Source organism: Mastigoproctus giganteus, chromosome 3, assembly GCF_048544385.1.
Source record: "Mastigoproctus giganteus isolate SK-2022 chromosome 3, ASM4854438v1, whole genome shotgun sequence".
Lineage (NCBI taxonomy): Eukaryota > Metazoa > Arthropoda > Arachnida > Uropygi > Thelyphonidae > Mastigoproctus > Mastigoproctus giganteus.
Window position 1 is genome coordinate 93670969 of NC_143577.1, and position 19982 is coordinate 93690950.

A 19982-nucleotide genomic window follows, 5' to 3' on the forward strand; every position below is an offset into this window, starting at 1 on the left:
ATTAACTGCATTATTTTCATTGTATTTTACCATTTTCACAGATACCACAGCATGTGTAATGGAGCAAATGTGAAACTGCCAGTTATGTCTGAAAAAAGCATTTGGCCTATTCACACCATAAGAAAGCACAATTATTCAGAATTATCAGCAAAATTCTTTTCTAATACTCTTTCACTGAACAAAGGATTGTTCCATGGCAAAGAGTTGAAGACCCAGCCTGCTGAACAGGTAAATTTGCCTGTTCAGCAGGCTGGGTCTTCTAGCATACTTAAATTTTAAAATATTTATAAAATGATAGCAAATTATTTTTACCCCTTTAGTTCCTGTAAGATATTCCATTAATACCCAGGCACCTTTGCACATGTCAGAGAGCTGTTTACGACAGCCTCGTACAACAACAGTAGTTGGAGCTCCTTTAGCCTTCTGTCGAAATGAGACCATGAAACCAAAAGCATGCTGAATAAACTGAATATCAGGTGATGATGGATCTGGTACTGGCTGCAGAAATCCAGTTACTGGAAGATCAAATGTGAAAACTAGAGGAAGCAAGTCCTAAAGTAGAGGGAAATAAAGAAAAATCAAAACTAATATAAATAATCAAATATTACTATAATATATATATTCACATATATTATGTAAGGATAGTCATAATTTTAAATTTTTTCCCTTGTAGTTACAACTACTTTTTATTTCAATTTCAGGCACTATGCAAAAAATAAAGAAGAGTGTATATTTATAATTTACTTTTATTTTTTAATTTATTTATCCAACCGGTAAAAAAAAAAAAATTTAATATCAAGTTTTTTTTTTTTTTTATTCTGTCGGTTTTGATTTAATTAGAATTTTTATAGTGCATAGGCAACTTAGGCCCATGAGCTATATGGGCACTGTGCTTGGGACTAACGTGGAATCCTTCAAGACTCAGTGCCAGGCCCCTTACTGTTCACAATTTTTTTTTTTTTTTTGGCCAAATTGTGTATGTTCGTAGATTTATTTGCAAGCAGCAGAAGGCTATGAGTGTTGAAATATATGCTTTTGTACAGGCCAATATGTTTCAAATAAGATTTGTAGAAGAATAAGAGAAATTTACTTCAATATTACGTAGAATGTAAATGAGCACCATAACTCTGGTTTATGTTTGTTTGTAGGCTTTAAGGTGCAAGGGCAGCGAAGACCATAATGCACTATGTTAACGTTAACTATGGTAACGTTAAATACATAGTTATATCTGTATGGATGTTATTCAACTTTATACTGCATTGTACAGTTTATATGTTTGAGGAAACCAAAAATTTTTGGTTACAAGTGGTGTGGGCGCCTCCGTAGCCAGGTGGGAAGGAGCAGCAGTGCGTAGCACATGCTTCTTGATTAGACCGGGGTTCGAGCCCGTCACCACCAAATACGGAGTATGCGGAAAGGTCAAGGAATGACCACCGCATATCCCGGAGCAATATGGCCTTAGTTGCTAATGCTCCTAAAAACCAAATAACAAACAAACAAACAAGTGGTGTGTCTGCTAGGAGGTCAGAAATGCTGAAAGGTGTTTGTTGTGGAAAATGAGGTTGTTGTTGTTATTTGGTTTTTAGGAGCATTAGCAACTAAGGACATATTGCTCCTGTACGGTGGTCATTCCCTGACCTTTCCGCATGCTCCATATTTGGTGGTGACGGGCTCGAACCGCGGTCTAATCAAGAAGCGTGTGCTACGCACTGCTGCTCCTTCCCACCTGGCTACGGAGGCGCCATGGAAAATGAGGTAAACATAGCTTGTGGATCAGTATTGTATTTGGGGCAATCAATAAGTACATGCTGGACAGTGAGCTGAATGTTGCACCCTGTGCACCGTGGTGGATCAATGCCTGCAAGAAGATAGAGATGTCAGGTACCTATGACTTATTTGTAGTCGAGCTAATACTACTTTATGTCTGTTCTCAAGAAAACTCTACTTCCAAGGCCTGAGATCTTTCTTTATACAGAGCAGCTTGTTACCAACTTCATTTTGCCAGATGTGTTGCCATTGCTCAAGTCTTTGCATTTTTATAATTAATTTGAAATCAGAGTGGTATGCTAAAGGGATCTTTAGCATACCACTATGGGATCTGTAGCAGTTTAGCAGCTAGGTCAGCATGTTCATTTCCAGCAATTCCAACGTGACTAAGGATCTCATTGTTTGTTCTTATTTAACTTGGTCATGGTGTTCCAAATGTGTACGAGTAAGGGATTGTGATAATTTTTATTCTGCTGCACAGCTTGGATAGCACTAATTGAGTCTGTGTAGATGGCATTTTGCAAAATATTTGTTGAGAAGGTGAAATTTAACGGTATGTAGATAGCATAGAAAGAATACTTGATGAGAATCAACCGAAAGAGCAAGCTGGCTTTAGGACAGGATTCTCAACTATGGATCACCTTCACGTAATATCACAGCTAATGGAGAAAGCAAATGAATATAAAACACCATTATGCCTGGCATTTGTGGATTATGAAAAGGCATTTGACTCCATACAGCATAAGGAAATGTTTTGGGCACTGGAAAGACAAGGCATAGATACCCCATATATTATGATTTTGAAGAAAATATATGAGAGTGCTACATCCTTTATTAGACTAGACAAAGACAGTGGGAAATTTAAAATTGAGAAAGGAGTTCGACAAGGAGACACAATATCTCCGAAGCTGTTTGCTGCTGCCCTTGAGGAAGCTTTCAGAAGATTAGACTGGTCGCAGAAAGGAGTCAACGTGAACGGAGAGTACCTAAACCATTTACTTTTTGCAGATGACATTGTGGTCATAAGCCACGATCCCAAAGAATTAGAGGATAATCTTAATGAGTTATGCACAGTTAGTAAGGATTTTGGACTAAAGATGAATATGGCTAAAACAAAAGTAATGATGAACAAGTATGCCGCAAAAAGGGAAATGATGATTGAAGGAACAGTAATTGAAAAGGTGGAGTTATATACTTATCTGGGACAAGTTATTAGCTGTAATAATGATAAATGGCTGGAAGTCAAGAGAAGAATAAATTTTGGATGGATAGCATTCAGGAAATATAGTCACATACTGAAGAGCAATATCCCAGTTTGTCTGAAACGTAAAATAATGAACCAATGTATACTCCCCACCATGACTTATGGAAATGAAACTTGGGCACTCACCAAAAGAATGGAAGAGAAGCTGAGAACTACACAGCGAAGAATGGAACGAATTATATTGGGAATCAGACTGTTAGATAAGAAGAGAAACACATGGATTAGGCAGCAAACTCAAGTAAAGGTTGTTTTTTTTGTTTGTTATTTTGCTTTTTGAAAGCATTGGCAACTAAGGCCATATTGCTCGGGGAATATGCGGTGGTCATTCCCTGACTTTTTCCGCATCCTCCGTATTTGGTGGTGACGGGCTGGAACTCCGGTCTAATCAAGAAGCATGTGCTACGGACTGCTGCTCCTTCCCACCTGGCTACGGAGGCGCCTCAAGTAAAGGACATTCTTATCAAAACTAAAGAACTAAAATGGTCTTGGGCAGGACACATAGCTCGGAGACATGATGACAGATGGACTAAGAAAATAACAGAATGGTACCCAAGAGGAGGTAGAAGAAAACCTGGAAAACAAAGGCGGAGATGGATAGATGAAATTCATGAGTTTGTGGGTAGTAAATGGATGGCCAGTGCTCAAAACAGAAGGAACCGGAAAGTTGCTGGAGAGGACTTCATCCTGCAGTGGATTGAAAATGGCTGATGATGATGATGAGATAGAATAGAGTTCTGCAGTGTATCTAATGCATTCAATGGGCAGTTTTTTGGCTATGGTAAAGTTAGGGAATACTGTTGCTCCACCAACATGGGTGTCAGTTTTAGATCCATCCTTGTAGATTGGCATGTACTCTACATGCTTGGTTCTCAATGTGGCATGAATTTGCAGTATGTTTTGTTGGGATAAGGTGTGTTTTCCCAAAGATGTGAGTGAACAGTCGCACAGCGGTATGTGATACATCCAAGGTGGAACTGTACACGAAGTGGCAGGCTGTATCGTGCTAAGGTCAATTTGCCAATCACTGAGCAGGGAATGCAGGCATATCCCTGTTGTTGGGTAGGCTCTGTAAAGGGCAAGAAAGGCCATTCCGAGTAGGGTTGTCCAGTTACCCTTTGACTTTTGCTGTGTAGTTTAACAGAAGCATTTGTCTACATAGATGTAAAGAGGTTTCAGTTGCTTCAGCATATAAACTCTGGACTGGCGATGTATGGCATGCCCCTAGTGCAAGATGAAGAGAACTGTGGTGTATGGGATCAAGCCAACGTAAGGCACTTGGTCTAGCACAGCTGTAGACCATAGACCCGTAGTCCATACGTGACCATATTAATGCATGATACAAATGCAGTAGCGTGTAATGGTCGGCTCCACACATAGTATTCTTAAGATGGTTAGCTTCTTATTTTAATCTAATTTCATTTATAACAGGGTGAACTTTATCTGAGGAATTATGCAAAGCCTTGATTGAGCTCAGGGAATCTGTTAATTACAGATTTTAAGGAATGGCCAGAGTAGAGGTTTTGTTAAGCTAGTTTAATTGTGAATAATTCAGCTAAAAAGATATCAAATTCAGATGGAAGGGTTGCTGATGCAATTGTATTTGCAATTGCATATGCATAGAAAATAGCCTATGTTTTCAAAAAAATCTATTTAATGAAACCTATATTCTGAAACTAAATTATGAGGCTATCACCTATGAATTGACTCAGTACTAATAGTTTTCTCATAAGAGAACTATACTATTTACTTGTAATGCAAAGCCAAACCTATTCCACCACACAGTCATACTGCAGTTATTGATCCTGGTGGGGTTTTCATGTCTGAAAATTCCAGAATGCCATTTAAACTACAAGTAGACTTTTAGACTTTTTCTTTTCTACAAATAGACTTTTAGACTTTTTCTTTTCTCTGGTTAATTGTTCAGAGAGTTTCCTTCATGTAACTGATATATAGATCTGATATATCTATATATCAGTTACATGATATATCTGATATATCTATATATCAGTTACATGATATATCTGATATATCTATATAAACTGTTGGTTCCTATTACAAGATGATACACCTTAATCTGTACTATGTCTCCATGCCCTTGTGTGTGTCCTTGATCTAATTTGTATATTATGAAGACTAAAAAACTCAGTGCTTTTAACTGAGGAAGACCCAGATCCCCCCCCCAACAAGGTTGGCCAACTTCAAAATTAAAGGAACTCTGAGAATTCTTTTCATCCTCTGTTAAGATTCAAACTGAGGCCTTTACAAAGGAATAAAAAGTAGTTAATCCACTATTAGAGTGGCTTAGAGGGGAACAGGTATCCTGTGTGTTATCAGACACTCAGCCTAAAACACTGATGGATCCAATATCTCTCTATTACAGAAGATTTAGGAGAAGTCCGGTTGGCCTGCCTCCCTAAAATCCACTCATGCACACCTTCTCGATGGTAAGCTGTTACGTCACTTAGGTGGCAATGAACGTGTAGAGTGGTTCTCTTCAAGACGCCTGGTCAGCGTGAAGAGGAAAAGACCAAACCCTCCAGCAATGAGAGCACAACAATACAAATGGCCCTTCAGTCCCCAGCAGCTTTCACTCTCCCTCTTACGGCAGCGAGAGGATCAGAGTGGAAGCAGAGGGTGCTAAGAATCTCTGGGTACGACCAGGCTGCCATGCACGGAAATTGAACTTGGCCTGTTATAACGTACGATCACTCATCAGTGAAGACAGGATATTAGAGCTGGAAAAGGAATTAGAAAATGTGAATTGGAATATCATCGGTTTGGCTGAAACAAGAAGAAGAAATGAATCACTTATAAGTTTATCAAGTGGAAATCTGCTGTACACCAATGGAAACAGTGAAAGGAGTGAAGGTGGAGTTGGGTTTCTGGTCCATAAAGATTTTAAAAACAACATTTTGGAATTCAAAAGTACATCACCAAGGGTGTCAACAAGACTAATACTCAAGATTTCTAAGAGGTACAAGCTAAAGATTATAATGATTTATGCACCAACATCGAGCCATGATGATGAAGAGATTGAAGAAATGTACACTGAAATTGAGTCTTCTAGATGAGCAGAAAACCCACTACATTATTATTATGGGGGACTTCAATGCTAAGGTTGGAAAAAGGCAAAACAGCGCAGAAAGAAGAACTATAGGAAATTTTGGAATTGGTGAAAGAAATAAAAGAGGTGAAAGACTTGTGGAATTTGCAGAATCTCAAGGAATGTCAGTAATGAACACTTTTTTCAAGAAAAGGGTGAACAGAAAGTGGACAGGGAAGAGTCCAAATGGATTAACAACTAATGAAATCGACTTCATCCTCACTAACAGAAGATATATTGTGAATGATGTTACCGTCCTGAATAAGGTAAATGTTGGAAGTGATCACAGAATGGTAAGATGTACACTTGATATAGATGTAGGAAAGGAAAAGAAAAAACTGACTCGAGTAAATAATACAACGGTCTTTGAGATAACAGAAGAGGAGAAAAAGCAGAATGTACTGGAACTTAAGAACAATTTTGAGCTTCTGCAGACAGCTCAGGACCAAGATACTGATGAGGAATATTACAACTTTCTGAAAGTGATAAAGCCCAAGAAACCTATAGGTAAAAAGAAATCCAAAGAAGAAAAAATTAGTCGAGAAACACTTGTCATGATTAACCGAAGACGACAAACGAAGAGCAAGATAAACACTGACAAGGAGAAAATTGAGTATACTGAGTTATATAAAGCCATTAGAAAGAGACTCAGAGAGGACATAAGAAGATTTAACACAAGAAAAGTAGAACAAGCATTAAGGGAAAACAAAGAATTGAAATCGGCAGCCATGAGCAGTAATACAGAAAGACAAATGATACTGAAACTGAAGAATAGCGATGGTGTACTTATAAACAGCAGAGAAGGCATAATTCAAATAGCAGAAGACTACTATAGAGAATTATACAAGGAGCGAGGGAATGATACCAGCAGTGGGGAAGATGGATTGCAAAGTAGCAACACATAAGACATACCCGATATTCTTCCTGATGAGGTAGAACATGCATTGAAGAAAATAAAGAATCGGAAAGCCCCGGGGAAAGATGAAGTTGCTGTAGAGTTGTTAAAATTGGGAGGAAGAGACATAACACAAAAACTGGCAAGGCTCTTCACAAAGTGCATTAGAAAAGGTGTGATGCCTAAGCAGTGGAAAAATGCAATCATAGTTTTGCTGCATAAGAAAGGAGATAAATCAGAAATTGGAAATTATAGACCAATTAGCTTGTTATCCCATATCTACAAGTTGTTCACAAGGGTCATTACTAACAGAGTAGAAAGAATACTTGATGAGAATCAACCGAAAGAGCAAGCTGGCTTTAGGACAGGATTCTCAACTATGGATCACCTTCACGTAATATCACAGCTAATGGAGAAAGCAAATGAATATAAAACACCATTATGCCTGGCATTTGTGGATTATGAAAAGGCATTTGACTCCATACAGCATAAGGCAATGTTTCGGGCACTGGAAAGACAAGGCATAGATACCCCATATATTATGATTTTGAAGAAAATATACGAGAGTGCTACCTCCTTTATTAGACTAGACAAAGACAGTAGCAAATTTAAAATCGAGAAAGGAGTTCGACAAGGAGACACAATATCTCCGAAGCTGTTTACTACTGCCCTTGAGGAAGCTTTCAGAAGATTAGACTGGTTGCAGAAAGGAGTCAATGTGAACGGAGAGTACCTAAACCATTTACGATTTGCAGATGACATTGTGGTCATAAGCCACGATCCCAAAGAATTAGAGGAAAATCTTAATCAGTTATGCACAGTTAGTAAGGATTTTGGACTAAAGATGAATATGTCTAAAACAAAAGTAATGATGAACAAGTATGCCACGGAAAGGGTTGTAATGATTGAAGGAGCAGTAATTGAAAACGTGGCATCATATACTTATCTGGGACAAGTCATTAGCTGTAATAATGATAAATGGCTGGAAGTCAAGAGAAGAATAAATTTTGGATGGATAGCATTCAGGAAATATAGTCACATACTGAAGAGCAATATCCCAGTTTGTCTGAAACGTAAAATAATGAATCAATGTATACTCCCCACCATGACATATGGAAGTGAAACTTGGGCACTCACCAAAAGAATGGAAGAGAAGCTAAGAACTACACAGCGAAGAATGGAACGAATTATATTGGGAATCAGACTGTTAGATAAGAAGAGAAACACATGGATTAGGCAGCAAACTCAAGTAAAGGACATTCTTATCAAAACTAAAGAACTAAAATGGTCTTGGGCAGGACACATAGCTAGAAGACATGATGACAGATGGACTAAGAAAATAACAGAATGGTACCCAAGAGGAGCTAGAAGAAAACCTGGAAGACAAAGGCGGAGATGGATAGATGAAATTCATGAGTTTTTGAGTAGTAAATGGATGGCCAGTGCTCAAAACAGAAGGAACTGGAAAGTTGCTGGAGAGGCCTTCATCCTGCAGTGGATTGAAAATGGCTGATGATGATGATGAATCCACTATACTGTCATAAATAAATTCTTATGACCTCAAGTGAAAATGGTTAATATATATAAATAGCTAAAATAAGTGCTAGTTTAATTAATTCAGTTTGGAAATTTTTTCAGAATATGAAATGTCAATTTCTGAGGACAAAGTCTCAAATTCTGAAGTCATTTTAGGCTGTATTAAGAGCACAAAATTATTGAAAAGAAATTTAATTCGTTTCTCATATAAATTAATATATTAGATAAAACTGGTACTTATAGCTCACATAAACAAATCACAGCATTTTTATTATTAAAATTCTTCAACAGCTAATATTTTAATTAATCCTCTACAAAATTCTCTAATTCTCCAAAAAATACTGATATTTACCCTGACTTGACATCTAGCTTTTTCAGCTCCTGCTGGTTCACCGGTTATAGATACCTGTCTCAGAAAGAAAATCAAAATACTTATTCATGCTAAGTATAAAAACAAATAATTGATATTTCATTTTAAATATTATTACACTGTGTTTTCTGGTGAGACTGAACTACTTGAATGATTTTAACCCTTTGCAGTCCATTGGTGCATTTCATGCGACATCATAAAATTACTCTTAATTTCTCTTCCGATACACTGTTGGGTCAGGCATGCCCTTTTGTTTTGCCAATTACATAACTTGTTTTCCACACTCTTCTGGTATAATCATTAAACTGCCCTCTATTTAGACTTCATATAAACAATGACAAACTAATTGAATGTTTAATTCAATTTTTAAGAGCCGGTGGCTGTAGTTTTCCTTCATTTTTAGTGTTCACTGTGTATTTACTCACTGCCAGAAACAAAATGTTTACTCATGGTGTCAACATTCGTAAAGGCTTTCTGATGAAGAAATTTAGAAATTTGCAGAATTTGATTTACTATTGTCTAATAGTGACATTGATGTTATTTTTTAATGGCAGTGATGAAGAAATTTATGACAAACTGTCAACCAATGCTGGTGGGAAAAACTGGAGACCAGCAAGGCAAATGATGTTTCATTCAAACATTTTCCTCTTACTGTACATTTCATTTGAATAATTAAAGTATTCCAAAAACTGAACTTGAATATTTTCAGCTGTTGTTACCAATTCTTTGTTCAAAGAAATTTTGAATGAAACAAATAACTATACAAATGAAACTCTTTCAAATAAGCTATTTCCTACTTGTTCCATATGCTATGATTGGATTCTGGTTTAAATAAATGAACTAAAGGCTATTTTTTATGTGAACATTAACACGGGACTAAAGGAGAAAACTTCTATAAAAGAATGCTGGTCTGAAGAATGGACATATAAAATCCTGTTTTTCAAGAATGTTCTTAGTAGGAAGATATTTCTGCAGATATTTTTGATGCTGTTTCTTTGCCAACCAACAAATGGCAAACAAAATTAATTCAAAATCTGGGATCGAAAGAGAAGAATATTGTTGATTATCTTTTAAAATTCTGTGAACATCTTGTTCCAGGCAGAAATATTGCATTAGATGAAACTGCTGTTGGTTTAAAGTGTAGAATTTCATTCAAGTTTTATAACTCTCAAAAGTCAACAAAGTGGGGGTCTTAGTGTATTTGTTTTAGCTGACTCAGAAACAGGTTATGTCTCAGCTATTGTGGCATATTTTGGAAATACTACTACTGACAGCTTGATAAGGCAAGACTTATCCCAAGCAAAATAAGTTGATATCCCAAGTAAAATGCACTGGTCCCAAAAGAACTAGTTTTTATTGGTGACTCTGTCTGGGAGATAGGAAATATACTATGCAAGGATAGGTGGAACAGGACCAGGGTATGTCTACCAGGGGCAAAAGTTGATGGCGTTGTAGAGAAGGTATCTTTTAAGGGCACAAAAGGTGATATTGTTCTACACGTTGGAACTAATGGTATTAAGAGTAAGATATCTACAGATTTACTCAACAAGTGCAGATCAATGTTGAAAAAACAAGTTGCGAGTTAGGGTTGAATGTGACAGTGTCTGCAATTCTGCCCAGACACTATAGGAGGGAGTATATGATGAGAGCTTTGTCGATCAATTTGGCCCTGGAGAGATTGTGCAAGGCTCAAGGGGTAGAATTTTTTTCAGCCTGGTCTGTGCTTGATGACAGGAGAGACTGCTTCTACAGGTATGGCGTACACTTAAATAGAAATGATGTAAGAATATTTGCTGATGCTATTGAGGCAGTGTTAGGTAGGTCGGAAAACTGCTAGCTTGGGGGGGGGGGGGGGATACACAGACTAAAAGGTTAATAGTGGCCACAGGGAGAAGCAAAATTGATTCTTGCATTGCTTCTATTAGAACGAGCAGCAGCCTGAAAAGCAAAGTAATGGAGATTTCCAGGACTGCTGGGAGTCATAGTTGAACAAGTAAATACATGGGCTGTGTTAGGGTAATTAAGAGTAGGAACAGGTGCATGTACACCAATTCTAGGAGTACAGTTAATAAATTTGATGAGCTTGAAGTGCTAGTCAAGACACAAGGCAGATATTGTTGGGATATCAGAGGGTGTGTGTGTGTGTGTGTGTGTGTGTGTGTGTTTAATGGCACATAAGTTACACTGGCTATAGTGCACCTGTCCATAGAGATGTTAGGGAATAATTCAGAATTGAAGGCATTTCAGTTTCATTTTAGAAACTATTCAGAATCGATGATATATTCCAATTTTTTTTCAGAAAACAAAAATGTTCATCAATGTTCACCTTGTCACCAATAATATACTCTAGCGATATTGGTTCTTGCAGTTTATTCAGAGAAAGCAGGACTGATGTCCTGCCTTGGTGATATTGAGGACAGTCAACAAGAATATGCTTGATTGTTAGATGTACTGAGCAGTGTGGACACTGAAGAGGATCATCACCTGTGAGTAGATGGAGGTGGGTCAGATGAGTATGTCCTATTCTTGCCTGTGCAAGTACCACTTCTTCATTTCTAGTTGGTTGGATACTTGAGTGCCAAAATTTGGTTCCTGTTTCAACTGGAAAAGTTTGTTATTAGTCTAGGTGCCACAGCTCTCAGCTCTTTCCACTGTTCAAGGCATGCTGCTTTTATGATGATATCATGGTCAGAGGCTGGAATATGGGCAGAGGTCAAATCTAATGTGGAGGGATTTTTTGCCGATATATCTGCCAGTTCATTTCCCTTTATCCCTGAATGTGATGGAATTCAACAAAAGTTCACTACTTGTTGACGTTCAGTTTTCAAGAGCAACTTCCTGATTTGGTTTTAAACAGGGTGATTCATATAGAATGGATTTTTCATTGCTCTAATTGAGCTGAGAGAGTCTGTGTAAATTAAATATTTTGAAGATGAGTAAAGATTCAAATTTTCTAGAGCTAAATTTTATTCCATGTAGTTCTGCAGAAAAGTTGCTATACTCAGGTGGAAGGGAAGCTGAAATAATAGCGGAGGGAAACACTGTTGCTGCTGCTCCAATAGCTGATTGAAATTTGGACCCATCGGTATATATTGGCAGGAAATCAACATAGCTCTGAATATTACCTACATAGAGTTGTTTCAGGTTGAGAGTCGGTAGAAGATTTTTACCCCATCGAAGAAAATAAGCATCAACATTCAGTTGACGAGTCCAAGGTGGATGAACCTGTTGACTATTGTGAAGAGGAACTTTCCAACTCTGGGTTATTTCAAAAAGCCGTAAGCCTGCTGGCCTTATTTTATTAGGTTTATTTCTGTATAGATTAGGTAGTTGAGGATCAAAGAGGTATGGGTGAATAGGATGTAAACAGCAACTTTTTATTTAGGCTGCATACTTCAGTAGTAACATTATCCTGCGGAGGGGGGTTCGTGAGCTTCAATATATAGACTGTGAGTTGGAGATGTCCTGAAGGTTCCAAGTGCAATCCGTAATGAACTGTATTGTATTGGATCCAACCAGCGTAGTACACTCTTTCGGGCAGAATCGTAGACTGGAGTACCATAATCCAAACGGGATCTAATCAATGCTCTATATGGTTGAAGCAACGAGGTACGATCTGCTCCCCAAGAAAGGGTGGATAAAGCTCTTAGTATGTTAATCTTTTTGAGGCAGGTATTACGTACAAATTTAATATGTTCAAGGAAGTTTAACTTCTTGTCAAGGGTTAATCCCAAGAATCTGATGTTGTTGACAATCAGAATGGTAAAGTCTGACATGTGAAGTTCCGGATCTGTATGTAATTTGTGTTGACTGCAAAAATTTATAGTGACAGTTTTCTGTTGTGAAAGACGATAACCGTTGAGCACTGCCCACTTTTGTATTTTATTTAGTGATATCTGCAATTGACGTTCAATAGATCTCATGTTCTGAGAGTGGCAAATAAGAGAGGGATCATCAGCATAAAGGTAAGCCTCAACAGTATTTGGAAGTTCTTTAGTAATGGAGTCAATTCTAAAGGCAAAAAGAGTTGCACTGAGTACAGACCCTGCAAGAATGTCGTAGAAAGGGAGTTAAAATATCATACTTGATAAGAATGACTCCACAAAAATTTCTTAATGAATATAGGCAGGTTGCCTCGTAGACCAGGGGCATGCAGGTTTCTAAGAATGCTGTGACGCCAGGTAGTATCAAATGCTTTCTCTATGTCGATGGAGACCATAACAAGGTGTTCATTTCTCACAAAGGTATTGTGAATTGTGGACTTGGCCTTGATCATGAGATCTAAGGCAGACCTGTTTTGGCGAAAGCTGTGTTGACTATTTATTACTCATTAGATTTTGGCCTTCAATTATCCAAACGAATAGTCTGTAGATCATTTTCTCAAGGATTTTACCAAGGCAACTGGAAATGGAAATTGGCCAGTAACTCAAAGGACTGGAGGGATCTTTACTGGTTTCAAAAAGGCCAAAACTGTGGCATGGTGCCAAGACGTAGGATAGATGTTTTCCAGAAATATTCGATTATAAAATAACAGCAGCAACTGCAATTGTTTGTCATCAAGGTGCTGTAACATGATGTAATATATTCCATCGGGCCCTGCTGCACTGTTGTGTGTTTTTCTAATGGCTTGTAGAAGTTCCAAATACTGAAGAGGTTGGTTATATGGTAAGATTAGAGAGGTGCGAAAGTTGATGGGTTGCGATTCAGCGATATTCTTAATTTTCTGGAATTCCGGTGAATAGCTTGATGCCGATGAGACTTGGGCAAAGGATTTTCCCAAGGCATTTGCTACATCTAGAGGAGCAGAGTTCTTGCCCATTCCAGGAAAGGATTGTAAAAGGGATGGTCGGAAACTTTCCAGAAAGCTGTCTAATTTTCTTCCATATTAATTTGCAGTCAGTGTTCTATTTACAGTGGATGCAAACCGAGTCCAGGAATCCTTCTTGGCTTTTTTTTTTTAATGAGACGCATTCTTGGCCTTAGTTTCTTATAGTTAATGAGATTAACTATGCATTGGTTCACCTGTATTAAGAATGGTAAGATTTTGCCTATCCAGTAAGGTTTCAATTAGTCGGCCATGTGTATCTAATTTAGAAGATCCCCACAGAGGGTGATGACCATTGAAATCCCCCATTAGACAGACAGGGGAAGGTAACTGCAGCAGAAGATTTTCCAGATCTTGGTAAGAAAAGGTATGATTTGGTGGAAGATAGCCTCCGTAGCTGAGTGGTCAGGAGCGGGAGTGCAGTAGCACACGCTCTTTGAGTAGACCGGGGTTCAAGCCACTGACTGCTGAATACAGTCGATCTGCCAACCCGCATGGACCAGCGTGGCAGATTATGGTCCATTTCCCTCAGCATGAACTGTTGAGGAGGCTTCCATCCTGCAGTGGGTTGATAATGGCTGCACTTTTTTTTTAGATTGAAACTAGCGTTATCGCAATTTGAGTAATGAAATGGTACAGCAATAGCTTCAATTTCTGTTTGAAGAACAATTTGCTTCGCTGGGATCTGAGAGTTGATCAAGATGGCCACACCACCACGGGCAGCATTTGATGTATTGCGATCTTTTTGATATATAGAGTAGTTCTAGTTCTTTGTGGGGGAGGAAATTTGGGAAGTTAAATAGGTTTTTTGCAAGCAGAAACACACTGGAGAGTACAGATGAATAAAGTCATGGATATCGTCTATATTGCTGAGAAGTCCTCTACAATTCCACTGTAAAATATAAGAATTTTTCAGTATGGAAGTTTTATGTCGATCAGACTTCAGTTTGTCTTTTTTTGGAAATATAAGCCGACTAGTGTCCATTTCTTCCTCCACATATATTTCTAAAATCAGGTCTTCCTAGTTAGTTGAGTAATTAGTATCCATGGAGGTGTTTTGGATATTTTTCTTTGAATTGGAACTTTTACTATGTGATGTGATAGCAATCACTGGTGGGGAAGGAGATGTCACTGGTATTGTAAGAGGAGTGTTACATGCCTGTTTTGAGTACTTAGAGATATTGGACTGTTGCTCACAGAGGACAGCTCGAGCCCAATCAGAGATTTATATGTTTGAGGGGAAGGTAACATCAGTTTGGGTGGACACTGTTTGTTGTTTTAGTGTAATACTGGCATAGGTACATTTGGGCATAGTAGGGGCAATTATTTTCCTGGCTTCTTGATAGCTTACCTTGTTTTCAACCTTACATTTAACAATTTTTTTCTCAATTTTCCATCTGTCACATGTTTTGGAATAGGCAGGATGGTTGCCCTTGCAGTTGAGATAAGTTTTCTCTGTCGCCAAACATTCAGATTGAGTATGCTCAGAAGATCCACAGTTGGGACATACTGGATTTCCTCTGCATGTCGTCTGAGAGTGGCCATACTTTTGGCATTTGCAACATCTCAAGGGATTGGGTACATAAGGAAGAACACGGCAAAGTAGATAGCCAGCTTTAACTGATGATGGCAGGTTTGAGGAATTAAACGTAAGGATAATATTCTTGGTTGGTGTACAGTTATCGTCTTTATTAATCATTATTCTTTTTGCTGCAATAACATTTTGATCTTGGAGCTCTTGAGTTATTTCTGCCTCCGTCACTTTTAACGGATCCCAGCCGGATATAACACCCTTAGATGTATTTAGGGTAGAATGGGGAGATACTTTAACTGGTATCCCAGCAAAATTTGAAATTAGTAAGTGTTTCTCAGAATGTCTACGGTTTGCCGTTTCTAATAGTAGGTCTCCAGATTGCAACCTCTTCACAGTCTTAGGAGACCCTGCAATACTCTCCAGGTGTTTCTGGATGAGGAAAGGAGATAATTTACCAGGAGGTTGTTCTGTAAGTGAATGCAAAATAACAAATGCAGGACATTCTGTTGTTGGAGAATTTGTTTTTAACCTCTTTGATTGTCATATATGTCATAATCAGAATTCATTTTGTGGCCAAGAGCTTGTTGGCTCTAAAGGTGGAAACACATTTTGCTCCATCTTTGCTCCTTTTAGCCCTTGGCAGTTCAACTTTACTGCCAAGGTTTCCGGCCCTGCCATGGGGAGGCAGAAGCAGAGCCTGGTGTGACCAAGTGGAGGTTAGTATGGATTAGTACTTATTAAAGAAAAATATAAAAGAAAGGTGGATTTCCTTCCCTACTCTCTACAAAAACTTTTTGGTAGAAGAGCTTCTATGAAATAAACAATTTTTTTTTTGAAAACACTGGAACTTAAAAAGAACTACTAGTCACTTCATAAATATCACTTACTGAAAGATTGCCCAGTTAATCGCCTGGTCACAATTTGCTTGGCACCCGGGACCATCAGAGACATGGTGTCACACAGATATAAGCAGTGCAGAATTGGAATTTGGGGAGTACAACATGTACAGAAAGGGAGGGGGGGATTATGGTGTTAGTTAAGAAATAGGGATTATGGTGTTAGTTAAGAAACTAAAAAATCTAAGGAAATGCATCAAATTGATGTTGGTGGACAATACAGCGTTAAGTCTTTGGCGTGAAATAAGCACTGGGAAAGGAGAAAAAAAAAAAAAAAAGAGTAGGTGTGTGTGTGTGTTATAGGCCTAATGAATCTGATGAGTATAATGAGCAATTGTGCAGAGAAATAGTGGGCCAGTAAATCAGAATGTCTTATAATGGGGGATTTTAACTTTCCAGATATTGACTGGAACTTGTGGATTGGTCACTTGCACACTACAAAGACTTGTGGATTTACTGGATGACTGTTTCCTTCAGAAACATGTTCAAGAGGCAACCAGAGGGAATAATACTCTTGATCTGATTATCAGCAGTGATTATTTATGCATTAAGAATTTGCAGATAAAGGAACCATTGGTTGACAGTGATCACAATGCACTGATGTGGGAATTACTTAAAGATGTAACTGCCATCAAGGCTAAAGGGAAGAGCTTTTGCTTTCGTAAAGGTGACTACAGAGGTCTCAGACAGTTTTTAAATTCTGTACAGTGGGATCAACTGATGATGTTATCAACGTTGAATTCTAAATGGGAAGCCTGCAGGGACTTAATTTTGGAGGCTACTAGGCTTTTCATTCCAACTAAGAAATACTGTTCAAGGTTTAGTCCTAAATGGATGTCAGATGAATTAATGAGGCTGGTGGCAGAGAAGATAAATGTATGGGATGCATTTAAAGTATCAGGTGATACAGAAGCCTATGGCAGGTATACATTAGTCTGTAATCAAGTCACCAAAGAAGTTATTCAGGCAAAGGCAGATTACGAGAAATCTTTGGCAAAGGATGCAAAGAAAAACAGCAAAGATTTCTTTACTTATGTAAACTCTACAAGGAAAGGGATGAATCAGATTGAACCACTTAACATAGATGGGTTGACTATTGATGATGATGCTCAGATAGCTGATAAACAATGAGTATTTTGCATCTACATTAAAACATGAGGGGTCATTCAATGAGGAAGGGTGCCAGAAGTTTATCAAACTCTAAAAGCTAAGTGATTTTGTAATAACAGAGAGCAAAGTGAAGGAGAAATTGTTGAAGTTAAACATAAGGAAGGCACCTGGGGTGGATGGGATCTATCCAGTTATATTAAAGGAGGCAGCAAAGGAAGTAAACAAACCCTTAGCCATAATTATGAGAGCTTCCTTGGATTCAAGGGCGGTCCACATGGACTGGAGGTGTGCAAATGTATCACCAATTCACAAGTGGGGTTCAAAAGGTGACACACGTAACTAGAGACCTGTTAGTTTAACTTGTGTTCCGGGTAAAATAATGGAATAACTGGTTGAAGAAGCATTGCAGATCATCTAGACAAGACTGCAGTAATAGTTAAGACGCAGCATGGGTTTGTTAAAGGGAGGTCTTGTCTGACCAATTTGATTGGATACTATGATGCAGTCACAAAGGAACTGACTACCAAAAATAATTTTATTAACATATACTTGGATTTCAGGAAAGCTTTTGATACTGTTGCACATGGAAGACTGCTGTACAAATTGGAGAGGTATGGCATTAAGTGTAAGTTGTTACAATGGATAAAGGGATGGTTGAGTGGGTGACGACAGAGAGTGGTAATCAATTGACACTGCTCTTCGTGGGCAAATGTTATTAGTGTAGTTCCCTAGGGTTCGTTGTTGGGCCCAATGATGTTTTGTATATTTATCAATGATATTGATGAAGGTATATCAGGTTTAATGTCCAAGTTTGCAGATGATACAAAGGTTGGCAGGATTGTAAATGCCAGTAAAGACGGTATGCTACTCCAGCTGGATCTAGATAAGTTGGGCAAATGGGCTGAGAAGTGGCAACTAAAGTTTAACATTGACAAATGCAAAGTACTGCATATGGGTATCAATAACCAAAGAGAAACGTACCAACTGTGTGGTACTACACTCATGGAAATGGAAAAGACCTGGGGGGGGGGGGGCGGAGAACTGTGCAGTCAAATATGAAGTTTGCTGAGCAGTGCAGACCGGCTGCCATGGGAGGTCATGCAGTCTTGTCAATGATATATAGGAATTTTGCTAGCAGGGACAGGGAGGTGATTATCCCGTTATACAAGGCAATGGTCAGGCCACACCTGGAGTACTGTGTACAGGTCTGGAGGCCTCATTTTAGGAACGATGTAGAGTTGCCAGAACGAGTACAAAGAAGGGCAACAAGTTTGGTGAGAGGAACAAAGGGGTGCTCTTACCAAGAAAGGCTTGGTAAGTTCTGCAAATTGCAGCACCTGAAGAGTAGGTACCTGCGAGGTGATCTGATTGAGGTGTATAAGGCCTTGAATGGGAAAAGGCCTTATACACAGTTTCAAATTGAGAAAAGATGGTTGTAGAATAGATATGCAGAAATTTGCCTTTATACAGCGGGTAATTGATTGGTGGAACAGACTTACATCTTTTGTTGGGGAAACTGATAGCCTAAATAAATTTCGAGGCTCAGCTGGACAGGCATTTGGAATGAATGGAGGGGTGAAATGGGAGGCATTTTTTTTTTTTTTTTTTTTGGCTGATGCTGCATAAGCTTGCTTTCTTGCATTGTATGCCTCTACTAATGCTAATACTTCTCTTTCACCTCAAGGACCTTGTTTCATCTCATCGAACAATTTCTTCAAAGCATTAAGGGTAGTGGATTTCATTTGTTCACTGACTGATTTTACACTAGTATTCAACTAGCAAAAGAGCTACTTACACTGAATATACACTAACAGGCACCGTTATATAAAACAAGAAGGATTTACCGCTAGAGATAAAGACAACAAAGAAAATTGAAAAACAGTCATTTTTCTCAGGAGGGAGGACAAAGTTCAGATGCTAGTAAAGATTTATGGAAAGACAAAAGAACTGTACTCGTGCTTTCTATGATATCCAAACTGAAGCTGCAACAGGAAAAGTAAAAGGAGGGGTAAATCTTAGTACTTCGATCATTACTTTGAGAGTTATTTGTTCACTCGGAAATCAATGAAATGGTGCAGAAAGTTGTTTTTCTGGCTATAGAAGTCTCAATTTATGAACAGCTTCATCTTGATGAAGGTAGTGAAACTCATCTCAAAAAATCTTTGTCACAGGCAGTTTTGAAAGAAGTTAGCATTAGTAGAGCCATTTTATGCAAGAAAGCAAGCTTATGCAGCATCAGCCAAAAAAAAATAAAGTAAAATAAATAAATAAAAAAATAACCACTTCCACTTCACCCCTCTGTTCGTTCGAAATACCTGTCCAGCTGAGCCTTAAACTTATTTAGGCTATCAACTTCCACGACAAGGGATGGAAGTCTGCTCCACCAACCAACCACCCGCTGGCTAAAGGCAAATTTCCGCACGTCTATCTACATCTGTCTTTCCTCAATTTGAATTTATGCCCTCTCAGGTGGTTATTCTGAGCAAGAGGAAGAATCCCATCAGCAATGAGCATGCCAAACCATTAAAGGCTTTATACACCTCTATTAGATCACTTCGCTGGTGCCTAGTCTCCAGACACTGTAATTTGCAAAACTTAAGCCTTTCTTCGTAAGAGCACCCCTTTGTTCCATTCACTAATCTTGTTGCCCTTCTCTGTACTCGTTCCAGCAGTTCTACATCC

General features: G+C 38.4%; 1 protein-coding gene across 1 annotated transcript in view; it reads right to left on the reverse strand.

Annotated features, from left to right (window-relative positions):
• The window catches only part of LOC150088157 (protein bicaudal C homolog 1-like), a 392222-nt gene that overhangs the window by 244094 nt on the left and 128146 nt on the right, over nt 1-19982 (reverse strand). The window contains exons 6-7 of the mRNA XM_090370592.1: nt 8918-8971; nt 313-552 (exon numbers count right to left, since the gene is read on the reverse strand). Coding sequence (XP_090226718.1) covers nt 313-552; nt 8918-8971 — 294 coding nt within the window. The remainder of the gene's footprint in view (nt 1-312; nt 553-8917; nt 8972-19982) is intronic.